At 62.4% G+C, this 19,208-nt stretch overlaps 1 protein-coding gene across 1 annotated transcript in view; it reads right to left on the bottom strand.

Moving 5' to 3' along the window:
* Positions 1-19,208, bottom strand: part of COL22A1 (collagen type XXII alpha 1 chain) — a 156,673-nt gene that overhangs the window by 8,350 nt on the left and 129,115 nt on the right. The window contains exons 47-59 of the mRNA XM_016164294.2: positions 18,987-19,040; positions 17,342-17,395; positions 16,555-16,608; positions 13,434-13,487; positions 10,711-10,764; positions 9,093-9,146; positions 8,912-8,956; positions 8,152-8,205; positions 6,480-6,533; positions 5,510-5,563; positions 4,095-4,166; positions 2,811-2,846; positions 1,647-1,691 (exon numbers count right to left, since the gene is read on the bottom strand). Coding sequence (XP_016019780.2) covers positions 1,647-1,691; positions 2,811-2,846; positions 4,095-4,166; positions 5,510-5,563; positions 6,480-6,533; positions 8,152-8,205; positions 8,912-8,956; positions 9,093-9,146; positions 10,711-10,764; positions 13,434-13,487; positions 16,555-16,608; positions 17,342-17,395; positions 18,987-19,040 — 684 coding nt within the window. The remainder of the gene's footprint in view (positions 1-1,646; positions 1,692-2,810; positions 2,847-4,094; positions 4,167-5,509; positions 5,564-6,479; positions 6,534-8,151; positions 8,206-8,911; positions 8,957-9,092; positions 9,147-10,710; positions 10,765-13,433; positions 13,488-16,554; positions 16,609-17,341; positions 17,396-18,986; positions 19,041-19,208) is intronic.

A 19,208-nucleotide genomic window follows, 5' to 3' on the forward strand; every position in this document is an offset into this window, starting at 1 on the left:
TCCTGGATCAGTGATTCGGGAACCATGGCGAGCAGGACAGTCCCGTCCTTCCTGAGTGCTCTGTGTGGCTGTCCACACGAACGGCCTCGGGGCACAACAGGACTCCGTGGCGGAGGTCACAGTCACGGAGAGCGGGAGAAACGGGGAAAGCAGACAGATGGGACCCGAAACACGGCCTGGTGACGGGAGGCCCCAGAGCCACCGGGAAGGCTGGCCACGCGGCTGTGGAAGTCACCGCCATCCACGGGCAGAGGGAGAAACGGGGCGGACAGAGTCCGCTCCGTCCCAGGGCTGAGCGAAAGGAGCCTTTGCGCGACGATGCCGGGGACGGACCGGGAGGGGGCGGCACGGGGACGCGGCCCCGGCGGGAGGGCCTGGCGCGCGGCATTCGGCTCTTCGCGGCTCGCGTCGTTGACCTGTGTGTCTGCGCCACCTGAATCTAAACGTGAATGTAGCGTCGCCGAGGGGGCCACTCAGACGGCTCCGGCGTGACGCGTCCTATGGGGACGCGGTCGTCTGCCGGCGACCCGGAGGGCAGGGGTCCCTGAGGGTCCCCGCGAGCACCCGAGTGCCGGCCCTCTCGCCTCGGAGGTGGAGCATTCCCATTCACCAAACGCCTCACTACCTCGCCCTGCTCACCTCAGAACGGTCCCCAGTGCAGGGCGGGGGGCCAGCCACCCCCTGGCCGCGTTCCAGGAAACCACTTAACAGGGCAGGGCGGCTCTCCGCTTATCGATTAGGGATGGGAGAGTCACAGTCGTCTGAAGTCCCTGGCTCCCAACCAAAACCCGAGCCACCCCCGCAGCAAGAGCTCCCGGGGGCGGCTGTGTGACCCGGCAGGGGAGACCCGCAACGCCTCCCTGCCAGCCCCCTTCCCCGGCTGCACCCCCGGGAACCTCGGGCCACAGGGCAGAGAGCCCAGGGGGCGTGAGGGCCCCTCGCTCTCCGCTTCCACTTTTCCGGCCCCTCGGGCTAGCTCCCCGCTCCCCGACAGCGTGTGAGAAAGGCTGGCACATGCTCCGAGGGAAACGTGCCGGGGGCGGGGGGCGGGGGGGGGGGGCGGGGATGCCGTGTGGCGGCTGACCACGTTGGGGGCTGTGGGCTCGCGCGGCGTTTGCCTCTGAAGGGAGGGACGGCTGTCCCGTGTGAGGCCCCCCCCCCCACCTCCACCGCCATTGCTGGGAAAAGAAAAAACGACTTCGCCCTGTTGCTTTTTGGAGGAACGACATGTAAAGAAAGGCTTTCCGAGCGCAGCGCCAGGACGATTCATTATGGAAAAATCTGTTCCCTTGTCACCCCCAGTGACGAATCTGGCTCCCGGCAAACCGGCGCCCTGGGGGCCGAGCACGGCGCACACAGGCGCCCACACGCGGAGCCCTGTCCAAGTCTCGGATCGCTTGTTTTTGAATTTGTAATTGTGATCATGGCACTTCTTAAAATACTAACCAAATAAAAAGCACACACCGCCGATGACAACAGTGTTGGGGAAGCCCCCCCCTTCCTGGGGTTCACGATTTTCCAGGGAAGGGCGACCGGCCAGAGAGGCCCCCGCGAGCCAGGTCCCCGGCTCTCCTGCCCCTAACGTCTGGGGCGAGGTCCCCTTGCCTCCGTGAGCTCACATCCGCGTGGCCGCGCCCTGCACTTACCCGCTCTCCTTTGGGTCCCGGTTCTCCCGGCTTCCCCGGGGCGCCCTGCAACGATACCCAAGGCGGGTGTCACGGAGCCGGGGCGACCCCTCTGCACCGGCTCCTCCACCGGAGCCCGTGGGCTGAGGGCAGGGGCCTCGAGGGATCGGTGCCCCCAGACCCCACTGTGCCAAGCCGCGCTGCGGGCCCGGGCCCCGCTCCCTGGCTCAGCCCCCTCCGGGGTCGTCCTCCGCCTTGTCCTGGGTGAATCCCACCACCCCGCAGCACACCCCGGGGGCCCGGCACCCATGGCCTCTGACGGCTCGCCTCGCCCCTGCCGCTCTGGCTGCCCACTCCTGCCGAACCCGGCGACAACTGCCTTCCGGAAGCGGGGAGCAGGCGGTCCTGCTGCTAAGGCCTCGCTGGCCGCCCCCGCCCGGCCCGCCGCACACCCCCCGTCCGCACGCACTGCGTGTCCGTGTGCCCCTGGAACTCACACGTGATGGCATGAGCAGGCGGGGTCTGTGCGAGGCGACTAGGTTTAGGGGAGGTCGTGAGGTGGGGCCCGTGATGGGATTGGGGACAGCAGGCCTGGGACCAGGGGGAAATGGAGAGAGGGAGCCGGGGCTGCCGGCACCTCGACCTTGGACTTCCCAGCCCCCAGGACCCTGAGAAGCAAACGTCTGTCGTCTCAGGCCCAACTACGGCGATTCAGCTCCGAGCTGAGACGTGGTCCATCCCTCTGGGAGATGAGAACTGGAGGGGTCGCGGGGCGGGAGCCCCCTCAGGAACGGGGTGGGGTCAGAGCGGGGAGGAGCTCGGTGTGTGCTCGGTCTGGACTGTGGCCGACAGGAGGCAGGGAGCCGGAGAGAGGCCGTGTAGACAGCAGTGTAGACCGCAGCCATGAGACGTGGGAGCCAGTGCCGGGCCCCTCCACTTGCTGAGGACCGGGGTGCGGCCGGTGAGCGAGCCACGCGCATGGGGGGTCGGGAGACTAGTGCTTCCCACGCAGGGAGCCCCCCCTGCTCCATCCTCCCGTTACGCGACCCAAATGGTCAGAGTGGGACCTTTTCATTCAAGAGGGGGCGCGCGGGCTTTGAAACGGACGAGCCGCTCTCCACCGACTCCCAGAGACCGCCCCGGGGGAGAGGGCCGCCGAGGGGGGCAGAGCCGGGCCATACTTGCCTCCAGGCCCGGGGCTCCCTTCTCACCGGGCTCGCCCTGCAAGACAGAGCAGAGCGTCAGCCGGCTTTGCGGCCTCCGCGCCCTGAAGAGGACGCGGCCATCTCCACGACAGAGGTTTCCACTCAGGTCACGTCTCAGCAAAGACAACGATCGATGCTCCAGGCAAACGAGAAGGCCCCGGGCGGGGTCCGGTCAGCCTGCGGCGTCCGGGGCAGCTGCAGGGCTGCGCACCGAGGCGGGGCGCCTCGCAGAGGAGCAGGCTCGCGGCGGGGAAGCCGCCAGCCAGACCCTGGGCTCTGCTGTCGCCTGCCAGGTTCGAACCCCGGCTCCTCCGCTCCCTGGGCCTGTGACTCTGAACCGCCCTTTGCCCCTTCTTTAAGTTCCCTGCACCCTGGTTTCTTCACCCGTAACGTGGGAATCGGAGCTGAACCTCGTCCACAAATGTGCGAGTAAGGGGACCAGGGGGTGACGTGTGAGAAGAGTGGGTGCCTGCTGCCCGGTGCGGCAGCTCAGCCACGAGGGCATGGGGGGCCCTGACCGCTAACGGTCAGCCGCCTGAACAAACGGCTCCAGCAAAAATCGGTGGACAGACCCGCGTGGGGCTTGGGCTGCGTGGCAGAGGAGGGCAAAAGCGGGGTGCCCTGGGGGTCGGGCTCGCCGCGGGGGGCAGGGACAGGATGGGGTGAGCTTTCTACGCCTGCGCGTCGCCCACAAGTCGCATCCACAGGTGTAGACGCAGCACGCAGGAGGCCCCGGGAGCTCGGTGGGAAACGCTGACTCCCCGGCACCCCCTGCCCACACCCGTCAGCGGTCACCCCGTAGCCTCCCGGCACCCACCTGCCAGGCCAGGCCTGGACTCGAGCGCCCGCTGGAGCACAAACCTTGAAGGAACCACCTGTGCGTGCCGGCCCTACGGCCCACACTTGCTGCCCCGTAAACAAAGTCCGAGGGCCCTGGAAGGGAGTCCCAACCCCCTTATGTGAATCACCCCATCTACCCTGCAACCCACGGCCGGTGCTGTGAGCGCCCGACGTGAACGGGAGGCCACAGAGGTCGCGAGACCTTCCCAAGGCCTCGCGATCAGGGCGCTCGGGGTGCAGCGGAGTCTCCCGCACAGAGCGACGCCTGAGCGTGTGCTAGCCAGTGCACCCCACTGTCCCCCAGGCAGCAAACGACATGGCCACGCCCGGGTCATTGGGACCCGAGGAGGCGGAGGGCCAGGTCCGGAACGCAAGCCTTGCCCCTGGCGCCAGGCCTGCCGGCCCCTCGGGGGCCTCTGCTTACCGGAGCTCCGCGAGGACCCAGGAAGCCGGGGGGTCCCGGGCTGCCGCTTTCTCCTCTGTTTCCCTTCGGGCCCTGCAGAGGGAAAACGGCGCTCGTTCAAGGTCAAGTGCCGACTCGAGCAGACGCGGAACCCTGTGACCCCTCTGCACCCTGAAGGCCTGAGACGTCAACAAGGCGGAAGGCAGGCCCCCGCCCTGCAGCGCGGGGAGGGCGCAGGCAGAGGCGTGGGGTGCCGTGGACCCTGACCGCGCTGTCCCAGGGTCGGGGGGCATGGGGACGAGTGTCTCTGCCGAGGGTCAGTGGTCTCTCCGTCCAAAGCGACAGAGACAAAACAGGGTCGATGTGTCGCGGCAGCAGCCTGCCGGGGGGCCCGCGGGGGCCGCAGTCACGGCCTGGCAGGGTCCGATTGGGGGAAAAGCCTTGGGGACTGTTCCGGCCTCAGCGGGGAAGCCGCACACGTGGGTCAGCTCTTCGGGACCAGCTCCGCCCTGGGACTGGATCAGCACCACCCCCCAATCCCACGCCTCCGAGGGGGACCCTGATGCTGGCTGAGGGGTGGGGCCCCATTAGTGCCGCTGCCCCTGGGCCGACGGGAAGCCGGGTCTGCACCGGGGCGACCCCGTGCCCAGCCTGCCTGGGAGTGATGGATCGCCCAGGAGGAAGGTCCCTGGCAAACCAAGGTTGGCTGGCGACCCCGATTTCTGAGCTGGCCACGCTGCCCGGCCAGGGCCAGAGCAAGTGCTGCTTGACTCACCACGGCCCGAGCATGGTCGTCTCGATGGCACTGCCAAAGACGGCCAACGGAAGCACAAGGCCGGGCTGGGAGGGGCCCGGTGGGCAGGCTCCCACCCGTCCGACCCGAGAACCCCTCAAGGACCCATCTTCCCCAGCCTGTCTCCCCGCCTACCAGACGGAACCCCAAATCCCAATCCTCTCCCCAGTGACCGTTCGCTGCATCCGCTTCCTGTGACCTACCCATCGCTCCCTCTTGCTCTCTCACCCCGCCTCCTGACCCACAGGAGGAAGCCCTCGGGCCGCATGCGGCGCCCGTCCACTCCCGCGAGGCACGCTCGCCCTCTCGGCTGAGACGGTGGGACCGGGCAGCCCGGCCCTGTCCCTCCATCCTCTAAAACCATCGACGCTGTTGGTGACGGTCAGGTCTCCACTGCGGATGACGACCATCGACCTCTCTGCAACGTCACCACACATTTGGCGACTCTTCACGAGCCCGGTCCCTTCGCAGACCTGTGGCCGCACGCGCGCGCTCTGAACCCCGGGAGAGGCCCCCGCCGGGGCCTCGGCGCCAGCGCACTGAACCTCCTGTTCTCCCGCCACGGCTCTAGGGACAGAGGCCAGACGATGTGCGGTGTGAGCCGCGTCCCGAGCCCACCGCGCAGCAGGGCGAGGGTACTCACCGGGCTTCCTGGAGGCCCAGGGTCGCCCGGAGATCCAGGTGATCCGTTCTTACCCTGGAGGAAGAGACAGGGAGTAACTCTGCGGAGCCCGCCGCCGGGACGCCCCGGAGCAGGACCACGTGACAGGGAGGGCCTGATGTCACACCTCCGGCTGTGAGGGGCCAGCGCGGCTCTCTGTAAACCGCGTCCTCACTCGGAGGAGCTTGTCAAAGGGGCCCGTGGCGCCTCCCTCCTGGTGCTGTGGTGCATTGAGTCTGCGCGCATGAAAAAGCCCGGCCCAGGGACCCTGCCCCAGCTCCGCACGGCGGATGAGCACGGCCACTGTCGTCTGTCCATCCGCTTCCTCCAGCTCAGGCGCAGACCGACTCGGGAGCGAGCGCACCGCCCCGCGCGCACGCGCTCACATCACGGCCAAGCAGCTCTCCGCCGAGGCCCCGCCCCCGCCTGGGCTTCGCGTCCCTGCCCCCCGCCCCCCACTGCGGGCGGGTGCCGCCCAGGCCTCGGGGGCCCCTGAGCGCCGCTCTCCACCCCTGTCCCCGCAGGCCCTCCCCACCCACCGACCCGCGCCGTCTTTCCGAGTCGCCCCACATGAAACTTTGACATCACAGCTACACTATATGCGTTTTTGCTGCGTTTGATATATGAAGAGTAAAAGCTTGGACACCCCAAGATTCAACGTATGCCCTCTTGGGGTGAGAGCACCCCCATCGGCAATGCATGCCCCAGAAGGCCTGGGTCCCTGAGGTGCGGGGTGACCCGCTGGAAATTTCCGGGTGGTGGGTAGGTGGCCCTGGAAGGCAGCGTGGGCGGGGCGGTGGGCGGGGCGGGGGCGGGGCGGTGGCCGCTCCCAGCTGCCAGCCCTACTGCCTTCATAACAACGCAAGGGCAGCACCAGGGCACCAACCACGTGTCGCCGTGGGAACGGTTCCTGGCGAAACACGAAGCAAACTCGTCCCCAAGCAAAACTCACCGGCGGGCCCCTCAGTCCCTGGGGCCCCTGCGGCCCTGCGGGTCCACCGTCGCCCTGGAACAGAGAGAGTCGTCATCAGAGTCGCCGCACGGAGACGGTGCAGGCACAAGTCGGACGTGGACCAGAGTTCGCCAAGTCACCCAAGACACCAGCGAACTCGCGCCCGGAGTGCCTCGTCGCCCACAGCCAGCCACTCCACATCCCGCACTCCCGCGGCGCCGGCCCACGGACGAACACCCTCGCCTAAACCTCCTCCCCCCGGTCCGCGGGGGTGCCCGCCGCTTCCCGGAGGCGGGGAAGGAAGCGCAGAGGGAACTCCTCCTGGAGGACGCTCCGGGAACGGCCCCGCCCCGGCACCTGCGGTGGTGAGAACAGTGTCACCCGTGTGCCAGGGGCAGCGGAGCGGCCATGCTCCTCCGCCCCGCACGCGGTCTCCCAGCGCTGCGTGACATGATGTCAGACACCTGGCCCCGCCCCACACCGAGCAGACCACGACATGGTCCAGAAGGTGGATGTTTACATAAAAGAGTCCAATGGCTGGGAGGAGGGAAGGAAGCACCTGCCCCGCCCTCTAGCGTCCGAGGCTCCTGTCCCGGCTGCCCCTGACCTGCGGTGACCTGGCCCCAGTCACTCCTGCCTGGGGAGTAGCTGTCACGGCCTCTTCTGTAAACTGAGGCAAGTGGGGCTGGCTAGACCAGGATGTCCCAGCCGCTCAGCTGCCCTTCACAAGGCCTTTGGGGGGCAGGGCCGGGGGGCAGGGCCGGGGGGCAGGGCCAGAGGACGGCCCCACCGGGGTCGGGCCAGCTGCTCCAGGCTGCACGCACAGGGCCCCACCGCCCAGACTGGATTTGTGGAGCAGATCCCACCGCTGAGGACGGAGCAGGCATGCAGACCCTTTGCAGCTCCATCGCCTCATGATGGTGGATCGGCCGAGGCGGAGATGCGCTTCGGGTATGAAGAGCCCCGGGAACACTTGCCCGGGGCTAAAGGCAGGTTCGGAAGGACGCCAAGGGCAGACATGGAGCCCTGTGCCCACGCTCCGGAGCAAGCTCCCCCCGCCCCATCCCCGGGGGCCGTGTCCACACGCCAGACCGCCCCGCGGGGTGTCGGGTTCGGTGGCAGGTCCCCTGTCGGCAGGTGGAGCTGGCAGATCTGGGCTCCAGGCTGCGCCCGGCCCCCTCTGACTTTCTGTGTGACCACGAGCAAGCGCCCTGGCTTCTCTGGGTCTCGGTGTCTCAATCCGTACAAACAACCGGGACAAACGACAGCTCATCCTACCCTGGTCTCCAGACCGAAACTCAGGGAGAGCGGACTGAGCGGTTTACGCGCCACATGGCACGTGGCAGTGGCGGGATGGGCTCATGAGACTGCGGACATGGAGATGGGGAAATAGCCCGGGATGCCGCTCGAGTGCACCCAGGCTGGGTCCCCCACACATCGCCGACACCGCCGGTTCAGCGAGGCCCCCTCATCGGCCATGTGGCTCCCTCCGGTCTCTGCAGGACGTGGCTGTGCGGCGGGCAGGCGAGATGCCACCAACCGATTCCGGACACCCGCCAGTGAGCACCTCCTCAGCCGCACCCCGCCCGCCCCCGGGACAGCGAAGCCCTCCCCACTTCTCCTGCACCCCCCCCCACAGACCCAGCCAGGCCCCCAGGGCTGCCTCACTTACGTCTTTTCCTGGTGACCCGTCCCGGCCAGGGGGCCCCACAGCACCAGGCTCTCCCTGGAGGAAGGAAGCAGAAGCGAGCCACTGGCCGTCAGGGGGGCAGAGCAGAGCACCGGCCGCCTCAAGCTCCGTGTCTGAGCATCGGGGGACGGGGAGGACCAGGAGGACGGCCCCCCAGAGAGCTCCACACTGGCCCTGGCCCTGGACGGGGTCTACAGTGTCCCCAAGGGGGCTGTCAGTCCTGGGCCGTGTGCACCTCTCTGAGCAGCAGGAAACACCAGCTGGAGGGTCGGCCCCCTCCCCGCTGACCTATCTGGGCCCCCACACCTCGGCTTTCTCATGGCCACGCCGAGCACGGCAGGGGGTCTGCCCCGGGCGCTCCCGAGCTTCCTTCCGTTTGGGGCATTGGGAAGAGATGGGAGAAGCTGACGGATAAGGAGACAGGCATCTGGGACGAACAGGTGCCGTCGCACGTCAGCTCTGGGGCCCTAGGGAAACCGCCCCAGCCCTCTGGCCCTCGGGAGCCCGGGGGGCGGCGCACAGCCGGCAGTGACTCCGGGTGGACTCCGGCAAATTGGTTGTAAGTCAACATCTGGCCCCCAGGGGTCTCGTCTAGAAACACTAGACCAAGAGAGGGAGGGATCTTTCATTTTCTCTCAGGTGACAAGGCACGGCACTGGCCTACAGGGCCCAGGAGCCCAGGGTCTGGAAGTGCCAGCTGGGGTCCGGCTGGGACGACCTCCGTGGCGAGACACCCACTTACCCGGGGCCCAGGCGCGCCGGAATCGCCCGTGTGTCCCTTGAAGCCCTAGAGGAAAGAGAGTGAAGTTGTCCCCTCAAGGGGCAGGCTGTCGGGGTGGCGTGGCCCCGGTGAGACAGCCGGCTGGACCCCGACCCCTCTCGCGGGGGCCCTTCTGATTCCCCTCACTCTCCACAGCACTTACGGGGGGGCCTCGGGCGCCCTCTGGTCCCGGCAGACCGGGCTCTCCTGCTTTTCCCTGGGAGCGGAGAAGAAAAGAAGAGTTTCAGACACACGGTAAGGACCTTCCTGTTCTTGGCGCCCGGCCTGCCCCGTATCGCGGGTCCACAGCCGGTCGCCGGCCCCTGCCCACCCTTCCCCTGGCACTGCAGTGCAGATCGCCAGCCCAGAGCCGGGCCCACTGAGTCCTGGGCCTCCCGGGACCACGCCGAAATACAGAGATGGCTTCCGTTCAGTGGCTCCGTAGGCTCCGCTGCCCTGGCCTGGCCAGGAGTTCAAACCGGTGCAGGAAGGAGCTTGCTGAAGTGACTGGCAAGCCCGACGCGCCTCCCGCCTCACCTGACTCCCTGGCAACTCGGGCAGGTTGCTACCGCTATCCTCACGCTATTCAAAAAGAAGCCGAAGCTCAGAGACGCGCTTCGGCCCGTCCCGGGTCACGAAGCCTGTGTGGACTGGAGCCAGCATCCGAAGCCGGTCTCTTCGTCTTGTCGTGGTTTTAAGGTTGGTATAAAATTTGTTCGTTTAAGTTTAATTTGATTTTAACAGTAAGTAACACATGCCCACGGCTCCAAAAAATTTTAAAAAGTAACAAAAACGTAACATACTACTGAGTACAAATTTGTCTCCTTCGGCTCAAAACCACCCTCCTGGGGGAGGGGAGGGAGAATTACTTTTATTTGTGTTTTTAGAGTCTCTCGGAGTTCTTTCATGTAAAATATAAATATAAATAGTAGGAAAAAATGACTATTATGTAAAAAATAATGACTATTACGTAAATAGTAAAAAAAAACGGCTGTGTGGCCCCGTCGTTACTGGTCCCCCACGGGCGGGCATCTGGACAACCCGGGTCTCCAAGCTCCGCCTGCCACCTTCCTCCCGCCCCTGGATGTCGAGGTGCCGTGGAAACGGAGGGGCCGCTAGGAACGGGGCGGCACCGCCGCCCAGGAGCCCGACGCCGTCGGGGCGAGTCGACCACCCTCCACTGTCAGGAACGACAACTCTGAGGTCACGGACACGAGCCTGTAGGAATCCCTGCACTACCAACGGCTCCCAGGGCCACGGAGACTTCCTCGTGAGCACTCGGTCTGCCGTGCTGTGTGTCCCCAGACGGACGACATTAAAGGAAAAGAAAAACCACACACGACTCTGCCAGGGTTGAGGCCAGGGCACACTCGCGGCCCTGGAGCCAGCCGGTGCGGCTGAGGCGGTCCGTGGGTCTGACGGGCTCTCCGGGCATCGGACTTCCACCCGGCCAGCGCTCACCCGCCCCAGCGCCCCGGCCCGCGTCAGCAGGGCGGAGCCTCCACGGGGGCATGAAAAACGCAGCGTGCAGAGGAAGGACAGAGGCTGGGCTCAGGTTCTGATTCTGTCACCAGCCCATCGCGTGACTCCGGGTCCATCATTCCACCTCCCTGAGACTCAGTTTCCTTTGTTACAAAATGGGGAGCGGCAGGAAGGGAAGCGGTGCTCAGACAGCAGCTCCGTGTGCCCGGCTCAGGGCGGCCCCTGGGCGCGCGGCAGCTGCTGCTGAGCGGGCGCTGGCCTGGCCCGTGGGTGGTGGAGGGGGGGGCGCGGCCACCTACCGGCTCTCCGGGGGCGCCTGGCTTTCCGCCTCTGCCCTCTTTGCCTTCTGCTCCCTGCAAGAGAAACTCAGATCGGTTATCGGGCCGAAGACGCCTGGAGGGGAGGGGAGGACAACTCTACGTTCCCACGCGGCCGCCAAGGACGTGTTTCAGCCGACACGGTCGCTTTGCTCTCCCAGATTTTCCCTCGCGCCAGGGTTCTGGCCTGGACGCCTGATCCCCAGTGTCCGGCGCTCAGGAGAAAAGCAACGAATTACAACAGCTTCTCCGTCATTGCTGCTGACCCACAGCAGGCCCTGCTGGACGTTTGCGGGACGTCGCGGTTGGGGCGGCAGGGCCTCGTGGCGGGCCCGGGGCCCGGGGCTGCTGCGGGTGACGACGGCGCTGAGTGGCCTGCGGGACGGCATGACACGCAGCCCCCGGAGCACGGGAGGGGCGGGGAGAATGGCCGGGTCGCAGGGAGGCCGCGGACTTCTTACACTTCCTGCCACGACATCGAGCCGCTGCGACCCCCCCCCGTCTGTCCCCACCTGCCGCCAGCTGCCTCCTTCTCCAAAAAGGACGCCGTAGCCTTGTGCCTATCAAAAAGGTCATTCTCTCTCTAGGCGTCTCCGAAGATGGAAAGGACAGGCCAGCAGGGTGATCGCGCCGTTGCACAGACTCGGATGCCGTCCCGGGCCGCGCGGACCCGGAGCCGGGGAGAGAAAACGCGGCGGCGGCGAAGCAGAGGCGAAGCCGAGTCGAGCCAAGCGGGGGCCGAGGCCCGCACACCCACGAGGCTCGCGACCTTGGGCGAGTTCTGGGAACCCTCGGCTCCTCGGTGCCGCCGCTCCTAAACGAAGTGGCGACTCCGGCCCGCGGCCGCCACGTGGCTCAGCGGCGATGCTTCCGCGTGCGACGCTTAACAGAAGAGGCTGCTGCGGGCTCTCACGGTTCCTGGCCAGGGCCTCCGCCGTCAGGGGGACACCACGCAGACAGCAGCCCAAGGCCATGGACCGTCCGGGCTGCTCCCCAGCGCTCACCACGCACCTGTACCTCTTCGTGAATGCTGCTCCTGGCCCAACCAGGGCAGGGAAGGGAAGGAGCGAGGGTGGGCGGGCGGAAGGGATATTACAACAGAAAAGTCACAGCTAAGGGCATTTCTCCCTTCTTCAGCTCTCCAGGACTTGTATGGCAAAGGCCCAGCTCAAAATCCCAGTGGGTCGGCTGCGCTGCTGCGAGATTGAGACCAGTAACTCTTTCCTGGCTGCTGCAACCGACCGGGCTGTGGTTCTGCAGTTTACAGCAACAGGGGTTTCACATCCCACATGTCATTTAAGATCTGTGCACCCTGGACGGGCTACCTAACCTCCAGGCTGCGGCGAGGGCCACCCATGATGCCCGGGAAAAGGGTCCTCTCTCAGGGTGGCGCTAATCGGATGCCCTGGGCAGAGGGCTCAAGGAAGCGGCTCGTTCATCCACACAGCCCTTTAGCTAACCTCTGCTGCGTGCTCGCTCCGTGTGGGCGAAAAAGCAGATACGGTTCCTGCCCTCACAGAGCCCGCAGCCCAGAACATGGCCCACGCTCGCCGGGCACCCTCCTGTGACGACCCCAGATAGCAAACCACGGGTGGGTCTAATTAGCATTTGCTGAACAGCAAATCGATTAACATAGAGGAGGAGGTGGTCGCTAATAAAGCCATTCCACAGATAAAAGTGTGGTCGTCAGCAGGGACAGGTACTCGGGAGGAAAGGCAGATGGACCGAGGGAGCCTATCCGAGCCTGGGGCAGAGAGGACTCCCGGGGAACGGTGCCTGGGGGGCAGCGGAGGATCCAAGGCAACAGCTAGCGAATGGGGTGGCCTCTCTGGGCAGACGGAGCTGCACGTGCAAAGGCCCCGTGGCCTCGAGAGGAGAGGACGGAGCGTTCCAGGAAAAGCAGCCTGTATGGCCGGAGCAGGAGCGTGCGCCGTGGGGACACGGCGGGGTCTGTGGCCAGGGAGATGCCAGTGGCAGGCGCCACAGGACGGGGACGGCAGCCCCTGGCCTCCCTGGACCAGCGTGGCTGCGGGCAGTGGAGCGCCCACCGCACCGAGAAGCGCGTCACATTAAACCGCCCGGGGAAACACGGGGCACAGCAATCGCGCAGCACGTCTCGAGGACCTCGGGCATGACTACACTCACAGCTGCGCCCCACTTTCGCGGACCGCCCTATAGAAATCGGGGACGTGCCGTGCAGGCAAACGACTCTAGCGCAGACTTTAAAAATGATCACGAGGTTTATGCAGCAGCAGAGGAATGATTGCGCATGTGACTGGACATTCACTGGATAGAGTGTATGTAAAATTCACACGCGTTCAAGACCACTGTGGAAAACAGAAAGTGTTGTTAATGATCTCACTTATGCATGCGCGTACGTGCGCACGTGCTGTCTTACGTGTGTGTGTGTGTGTGTGTGTGTGTGTGTGCGCGCATACACATATACACACCACGGGAAAAGAGAGAAATGAAATGCTATTTAAGTAAGTAAACAGTTTGTTCGCAAAAGAAGACTGACATTAGAATCGACTCCACCAAAAACTTAATATTTAGATTGGTTTAAGTCAGTAATTATTTCCTTCTCGTCTTCTGTAACACACAGAATCCCCCTAGTGATCACGTCTCACCTTAACAATAAGGAAATATACTATTAATTTGCTTATTTGTGTAGCAGAGAAATTAGATTTTTTAAAAATGCCACTTACTGGGGTTCCGGGTGATCCAGACGGGCCCGGGGGGCCGGGAGGACCTTCTTTCCCCTAAGAGATCCAAGACACAGAAGCGCCAAGACGTTAAATCTCTCAGACTGGCTTTCCGGGAAATAAATGACGTCCCACGGAATTGCCTTCAGCGGGTGGAAGGGGTCTTGGGAGAGAAGCAATGGGTGCTCCTGCACCCACCTCCCCCAGGGCAGGGCGGCGGGTGCCCCGGGCGGAGCGTGGGTCCGCAGGGTGGCATGCAGGCCTGGTCCCCTTGTGGCCCTGTTACCCAGACTCGGGAGGAACCAGAGTGGAAGCCCGGTGGGAAAAAGATGTCGGGGCTTCGAAGTTCATGGACCTGGGTCCAGCCCCAAACCTGCACTTTTCCCCAAAACTGCCTGAGACTCAGGTCCCCGCCCACCACACGGCACTGACCACTGCTCCTGGGCATGTCAATGCCAGGGGCACGGGAAAGAGGTGGCTTGGTTTTTGCCGCCCTTCCGTCCAGAGGCTCCCAAACGTTTTACCACCAACGGTCACCCCAGGCAACAGACCTTGTGTTTCGAAAGGTGGTGTTTACCACAAACTATAGTGATTAATACTTCCTTTCCCACTTTATTCACCAGAGACACACATTTCCCTCCAGCAGAGCTCGGGAATCAGCGTGCAGTGATCACCGTCACCGCCGCCTTCCTAATGAACGCTTCCCTGTCACCCTGCGTGGTCAGGGGTCCTGACCACTTTATTGTCCCCACCAATGTTTCTTCCATGATTAGAGGCCGATGCCAGGTTTTACATCCTAATCCGCATGCCACACGAAATGACGTGTTCTTAAGGGTCGTGATTTTAGCCTCTTGGAGGAAAAGTGAAAGCAAAAATATCTTAATATTTACTTCAGATTTATACAGATTTCATATATTGTCATATATAAAGTGTCTAATCAGGGAACCCCAAACACACTTCCTTTATTAAGTACTAGTTAAACTCAACAAACGCTACTCAACAACCGAGTTTTACTTCCGTGCCTGAAGAAAATGAACGATGTCAGTGATGTATCAGTAAAATGTCAAGAATATTTTTTCATGGACCCCTGGGAGCCGATGAAGGGAGGACAATGTTTCCGGTTTACTATTGGGTCCTTAAAGTCTTTTCTCAAAAGGATTCACACTCTACAGATTCAGGTTGAATGGTTATTCCTAATTTTTTTTTTAAATGCTGTTCATCCATTTGCACTGATAATAGTTGGGCATAACCCGCATCTCTGTAAATTGTGTGGCATGATATCTAAGACTGTCCAGATGCAGTGCCACTTGGACCAAAGCAAAATAACAACAATAAAACAGAGACATTCACCCCCTACCCACATCACATTTGTCAGCCAGAGATGAATATTTCGTCAACATCGGGGATTTTTAAATTGATAATAAAGGTTTCTGGAGACTCCAATCATTTTTTTTTTAAAAAAAGCAACAAATGGGAGATGGGGAGGCTTCCTTTTTGCAACAACCATGACAAGACACCCCGTTCATGGGACCCGAAATCGAAGCAAGGGCCTCCGTTGTGGCAGAGCGTTCATGTAATTCAAAATACGATGAGAATTTAAGTTTGTCTGTCTTTTTTTAACTGCGCCTCATTTTACTTATTCATTTTTAAATTGCCGTGTTCTAACTGCCGACATTCACTGTGAGCGCTAAGACACCTCTCACGTACGCTCAGGGTTGAGGGCCGTGGTGAGGAATCAGGACCACGGACAGCTCCAAGCACGGCATCCGCGGGCCCGCCATCCACCGTCAGCATCAGTGACTGATTTTAACGCGGTTCATTCCTAGGGATGGAATGATGTGCGTCTGGTCCCCACATCCTATTCTTCTTGGGCAAACAGTCCACTAGTTCTTATTGGGCCAATCTTTTGCTGTCCGAGAATCAATAAACAGCTGCCTGCCGTTACGTTCTATATTTGATTCATCCTGGGACGACTTCTGGGTGGGCAGCTTCGAAAGGATTAGCCAGATGATGGCCATAAAACATGAATGAATGAATGAATGAATGAATGAATGAATGAAGCCGCCGTGGTGATTGTTTTCCAGTCTCGGCTTTGCTCCAGTCCCCAGCCCAGACCACCCCACACGGTGGATCACTGTGGAGCAGCAGAAAGGGCTACGAATTGACTTGCAACTTCCAACGTAGATACTCCCTTCCTGTATGACCCTGGACAAGTGACCTGCCCCTCCGTCTCTGTCCTCCTCATCTGACGAGCAGGAAGTTATCGAAAGTGCTCCTGGCCCTAGAGTCCAGACATATCAGGGCCTTGACCTCCCGGGCAGCCAGACTGGAAAGAGCTGCTGCGGCTCCCGGAGACTGGGGTTTGCACCGGCTCTGACATCTCCTCGCCGAGCGACCCGCCCCCGGCAGGTCCGCGTTCTGATCCCCACTGTCCTTCTTTATAAAACGGGGGTAACGACTCCGAACCCGTCTAAGGTCCGGGGCAGCCAGCTGAGATGAGGCACATTGTTCGCTGTGCCAGTGACCGCGCACAAAGCCCGCTGCCCTGAGCTCCACCCTGTGCTTGTGGCATTGGAACCGAACTTCAGGCAATGAATAAATTATGCTTTTTGAGCTAAATGGCTTGGGTTCAGGTGCCAGTTCCGCCAGTTGCGGTTTCAAGACCATGACCCGCGACTTCCCCTTTCCTAACTACACGCCGCTTCTGGAACAAGTGCATAACGCGGCTCCCTCCCACCTGGCATGCAGCGCCGCCGGGTGCACCCCACGGGCGCAGGATGGGCTCGCCCCAGGCCCTTCCCCTCCCCTGAGCCTGCTCGGAAGGAAACCACACTGAGAAGGAATGGAGGGAGGGCACTAAACCTCGGGCCTGTTTGAGTCGGTTGTGAACTGAATTCTGGAATCACCGATTGCCAAGGCTTTTCCTCCTCACTTTTATTTTAGAGGTGAGGCAACTGGCGCTCTAATAGAAAGCGATCCGTGCTGAGGTCGACCGGCAGTGCACAGACCCTGCGGGTGGGTCGGACGACGGGGGCAGGGAGGACCAGGGCAGGGCGGGCACCCGTGTGGGCTCCCGGGAGGCCGGACCCAGGCTGAAGGCAGACCTGCCCACCGCGGAGCTTACCGGGGGTCCTTGGGTTCCTGGCGGCCCAGCGGCTCCTGCGATCCCATCAGCTCCCTAAGGGCGATAAAGCAGAAAGCCAGGCGGCTGTGCGTCTGGATGGACATGGTCAGCACGTCCTCTCCTGTGCCCCCTCCCGGCTGCCTGAACCATGAACACTTCGAAGGTGCCTCTGTCTCCCCGTCAGACTGGGCCAGTCTCTGGGAAGATAACGGTGCGGAGGGGCAGTGGCCACATCTCAGGAAGGACCGAAGCACTCAAAAAGGAGACAAATGACCCTAAGGGTTAATGTCGTGGGCTTGAGCTGCTTTTGCAGGACTGACTGATGAACCCGAATGGGCCGCCGACTCGGCGTCTGCCCCCAAGGGCGATCCACAGCGCGAAGCATGACACGCAGCAGCCGCTCAGTGGACACGAGTCAGTGACCTGCAGCATTCGGCGGCTGCAGAAGGACAAGCCGGCTTCTGATGGTGACTGTCTCTCAGCCCCAGGCCCATCATCTAGCAGGAGAACAAAAAGCCAGGGCCAACTCCTCCAGCCGTCACGGAGGTCTAAGTTACAGCGGTTTCCAACGAGAAGGAAACGAGGGTTCATTTTCACTGGAGATGTCTTTCAGGCTTTGGAACTATAGGGGTACAGGGGGGGGTACGAGGTTCAACCGACAACCGTGGTCAGAGCCCTTCAGCTATTGGGTTGCACGGGGAAGCGGAAGTCACCCTGATATGAAAGTATTCACGAATAGACCGTTTTTAAATAAAATTAGAGGAGGGGGTTAAAGATTATTACTTACAGGTGGCCCCGGGCTCCCTGGGGGCCCCATGAAACCTGGAACTCCGGGATGGCCCTGGAAAACACGAGAGGCAATCCTTTAAAAGGGCTCATGAAAAAGCTTCTCGAATCGGTGCAACTGCCGTATTTCAGACAATGATCTAGAATCTAGTTCCTAACTCAAAGAACAGTTTTCGATGAAGACACAACAAAAAGACTATCTATCTATCTATCTATCTATCTATCTATCTATCTATCTCTATCTATCTAACTATCTATCTATCTAACTATCTACCTATCTACCTACCTACCTATCTCTCTCCAGGGCTTCAATAGGTGGAGAAAGCACCTGACAATATTTACAAAAACTAATCTATCCTGCAGGTGGATCTGCTTCAAAAGAATGTGAAGGGAGAAGGTGCGGGGAGGTGGCTGAGGGTCTAATGGGAACAAGAGTGGCCAGCATGGCCGACCGACATCACAGCTGGGTGATAGGTCCTGAGGGGCTTCTTTTTATTATACTCTCTACTTTGATGTATGTCTGGTGTGTCCCACGGTAAAAACACAGACACAAACGCAGACGCACACTGTGTAAGCCCAGGATGGGAGATGTCGGCTAACTGAGCTGTGGGACCACACGGCAGCTCTACTGGTGTGTAAAGGGGAGCACCGTGTCCCTGCGCAGAGGGGTCCACGTGTTTCCAGAAAGAGCTGAACACGTTATTGTGTAAAATGCATGAAAACGACATCTAAGTTAGCACAGCAATGTTAACAAACTAAGCAAAGCACCGTGAAAGATGTGACTCCCCATCTCTCGCCACTGGACAACGTGACCTACGGCACCCGCTGCAGGTGCCGCTGCCTTCGACAGCTCGTCCGCACCAGAGTGCGACACGTTCCGGGGCTCCGAGCTCAGAGGGAGCCGCGGCCGGAACGCCGGAGACTGTGCAGCTCCTGCCTGCCTCTGGGCGACTCGCCCGGTGCCGTGCTCTCTCCCTGGACGACACTCTGGTGAGGGAGGGCGGGGACTTGCTCCTCTAGGAGCCTGGGGCAGCGCGGGGCACAGAGCTGCTCACGAGCACGACTGAGAGAGGCGTGTATGGCAGGGCGAGGCGACAGGGGAGGGCAGGCGGGAGGGCGAGAAGGAAAAACACGGGCAAGGCCATCTGCAGGGCGGACGCGGCGGAGGCTGAGGGGCCGAGCGGGCAGCATGGGCTGCGGACCACGGGGAGGCGGCGGTCAGACCCGCGACAGAGCGGGGTGTCAGCCCCGCACCGTCCCCCGGTGCCTGGACACGCGGCCCAGCAAGGGCGGCTGGTCGCCGTAAAGCCACTAGCACCGCGAGTCCTACGACAGGTGTTTCAGAAATAACGGCGGGGTGGGAAGAGAGAAGGGGGCGGGTCGCAGTGAACCACTCCCATCTTAGTGGACAAAGAGCACCCAGAGCAGAAGAGCCCAAAAGGAAAAACGGAGAAGAAAAGGCGGGCTCCTCGGATGACGGCGGCTGGGACCGCGACAGCGAGCCAGGGGCGGCGGGACGGGCACCGGGAAAACGTGACCGGAAGACATCCAAGCGCAAAGCAGCGACGGGGCCCTGGGCTCGTTCGGGGCGAGGGCCCCGGGGGACATGTTACCTGCTCGCGCGAGGGCCCCGGGGGACGTGTTACCTGCTCGCCCTTCCGTCCGGCCTCTCCGCCTGCACCGGGCTCCCCTCTGCTTCCCTTGGGAGAAGAAAGCAAGCGAGTGAGTGGGGCCCCGACAGCTCCGCGGCCGGAGAAGAGAGTGCGCGCGCTCCCGCATCCGCCCGGCCGCCCAGCCGCTCTCGCACCCCTTCGCCCCTCCTCCACCAGGCCCCGGAGTCGGCGAGGGCGGCGGCTCCTGGTTGAGGA

The sequence above is a fragment of the Rousettus aegyptiacus genome, unplaced genomic scaffold (assembly GCF_014176215.1).
Source record: "Rousettus aegyptiacus isolate mRouAeg1 unplaced genomic scaffold, mRouAeg1.p scaffold_m13_p_15, whole genome shotgun sequence".
NCBI lineage: Eukaryota > Metazoa > Chordata > Mammalia > Chiroptera > Pteropodidae > Rousettus > Rousettus aegyptiacus.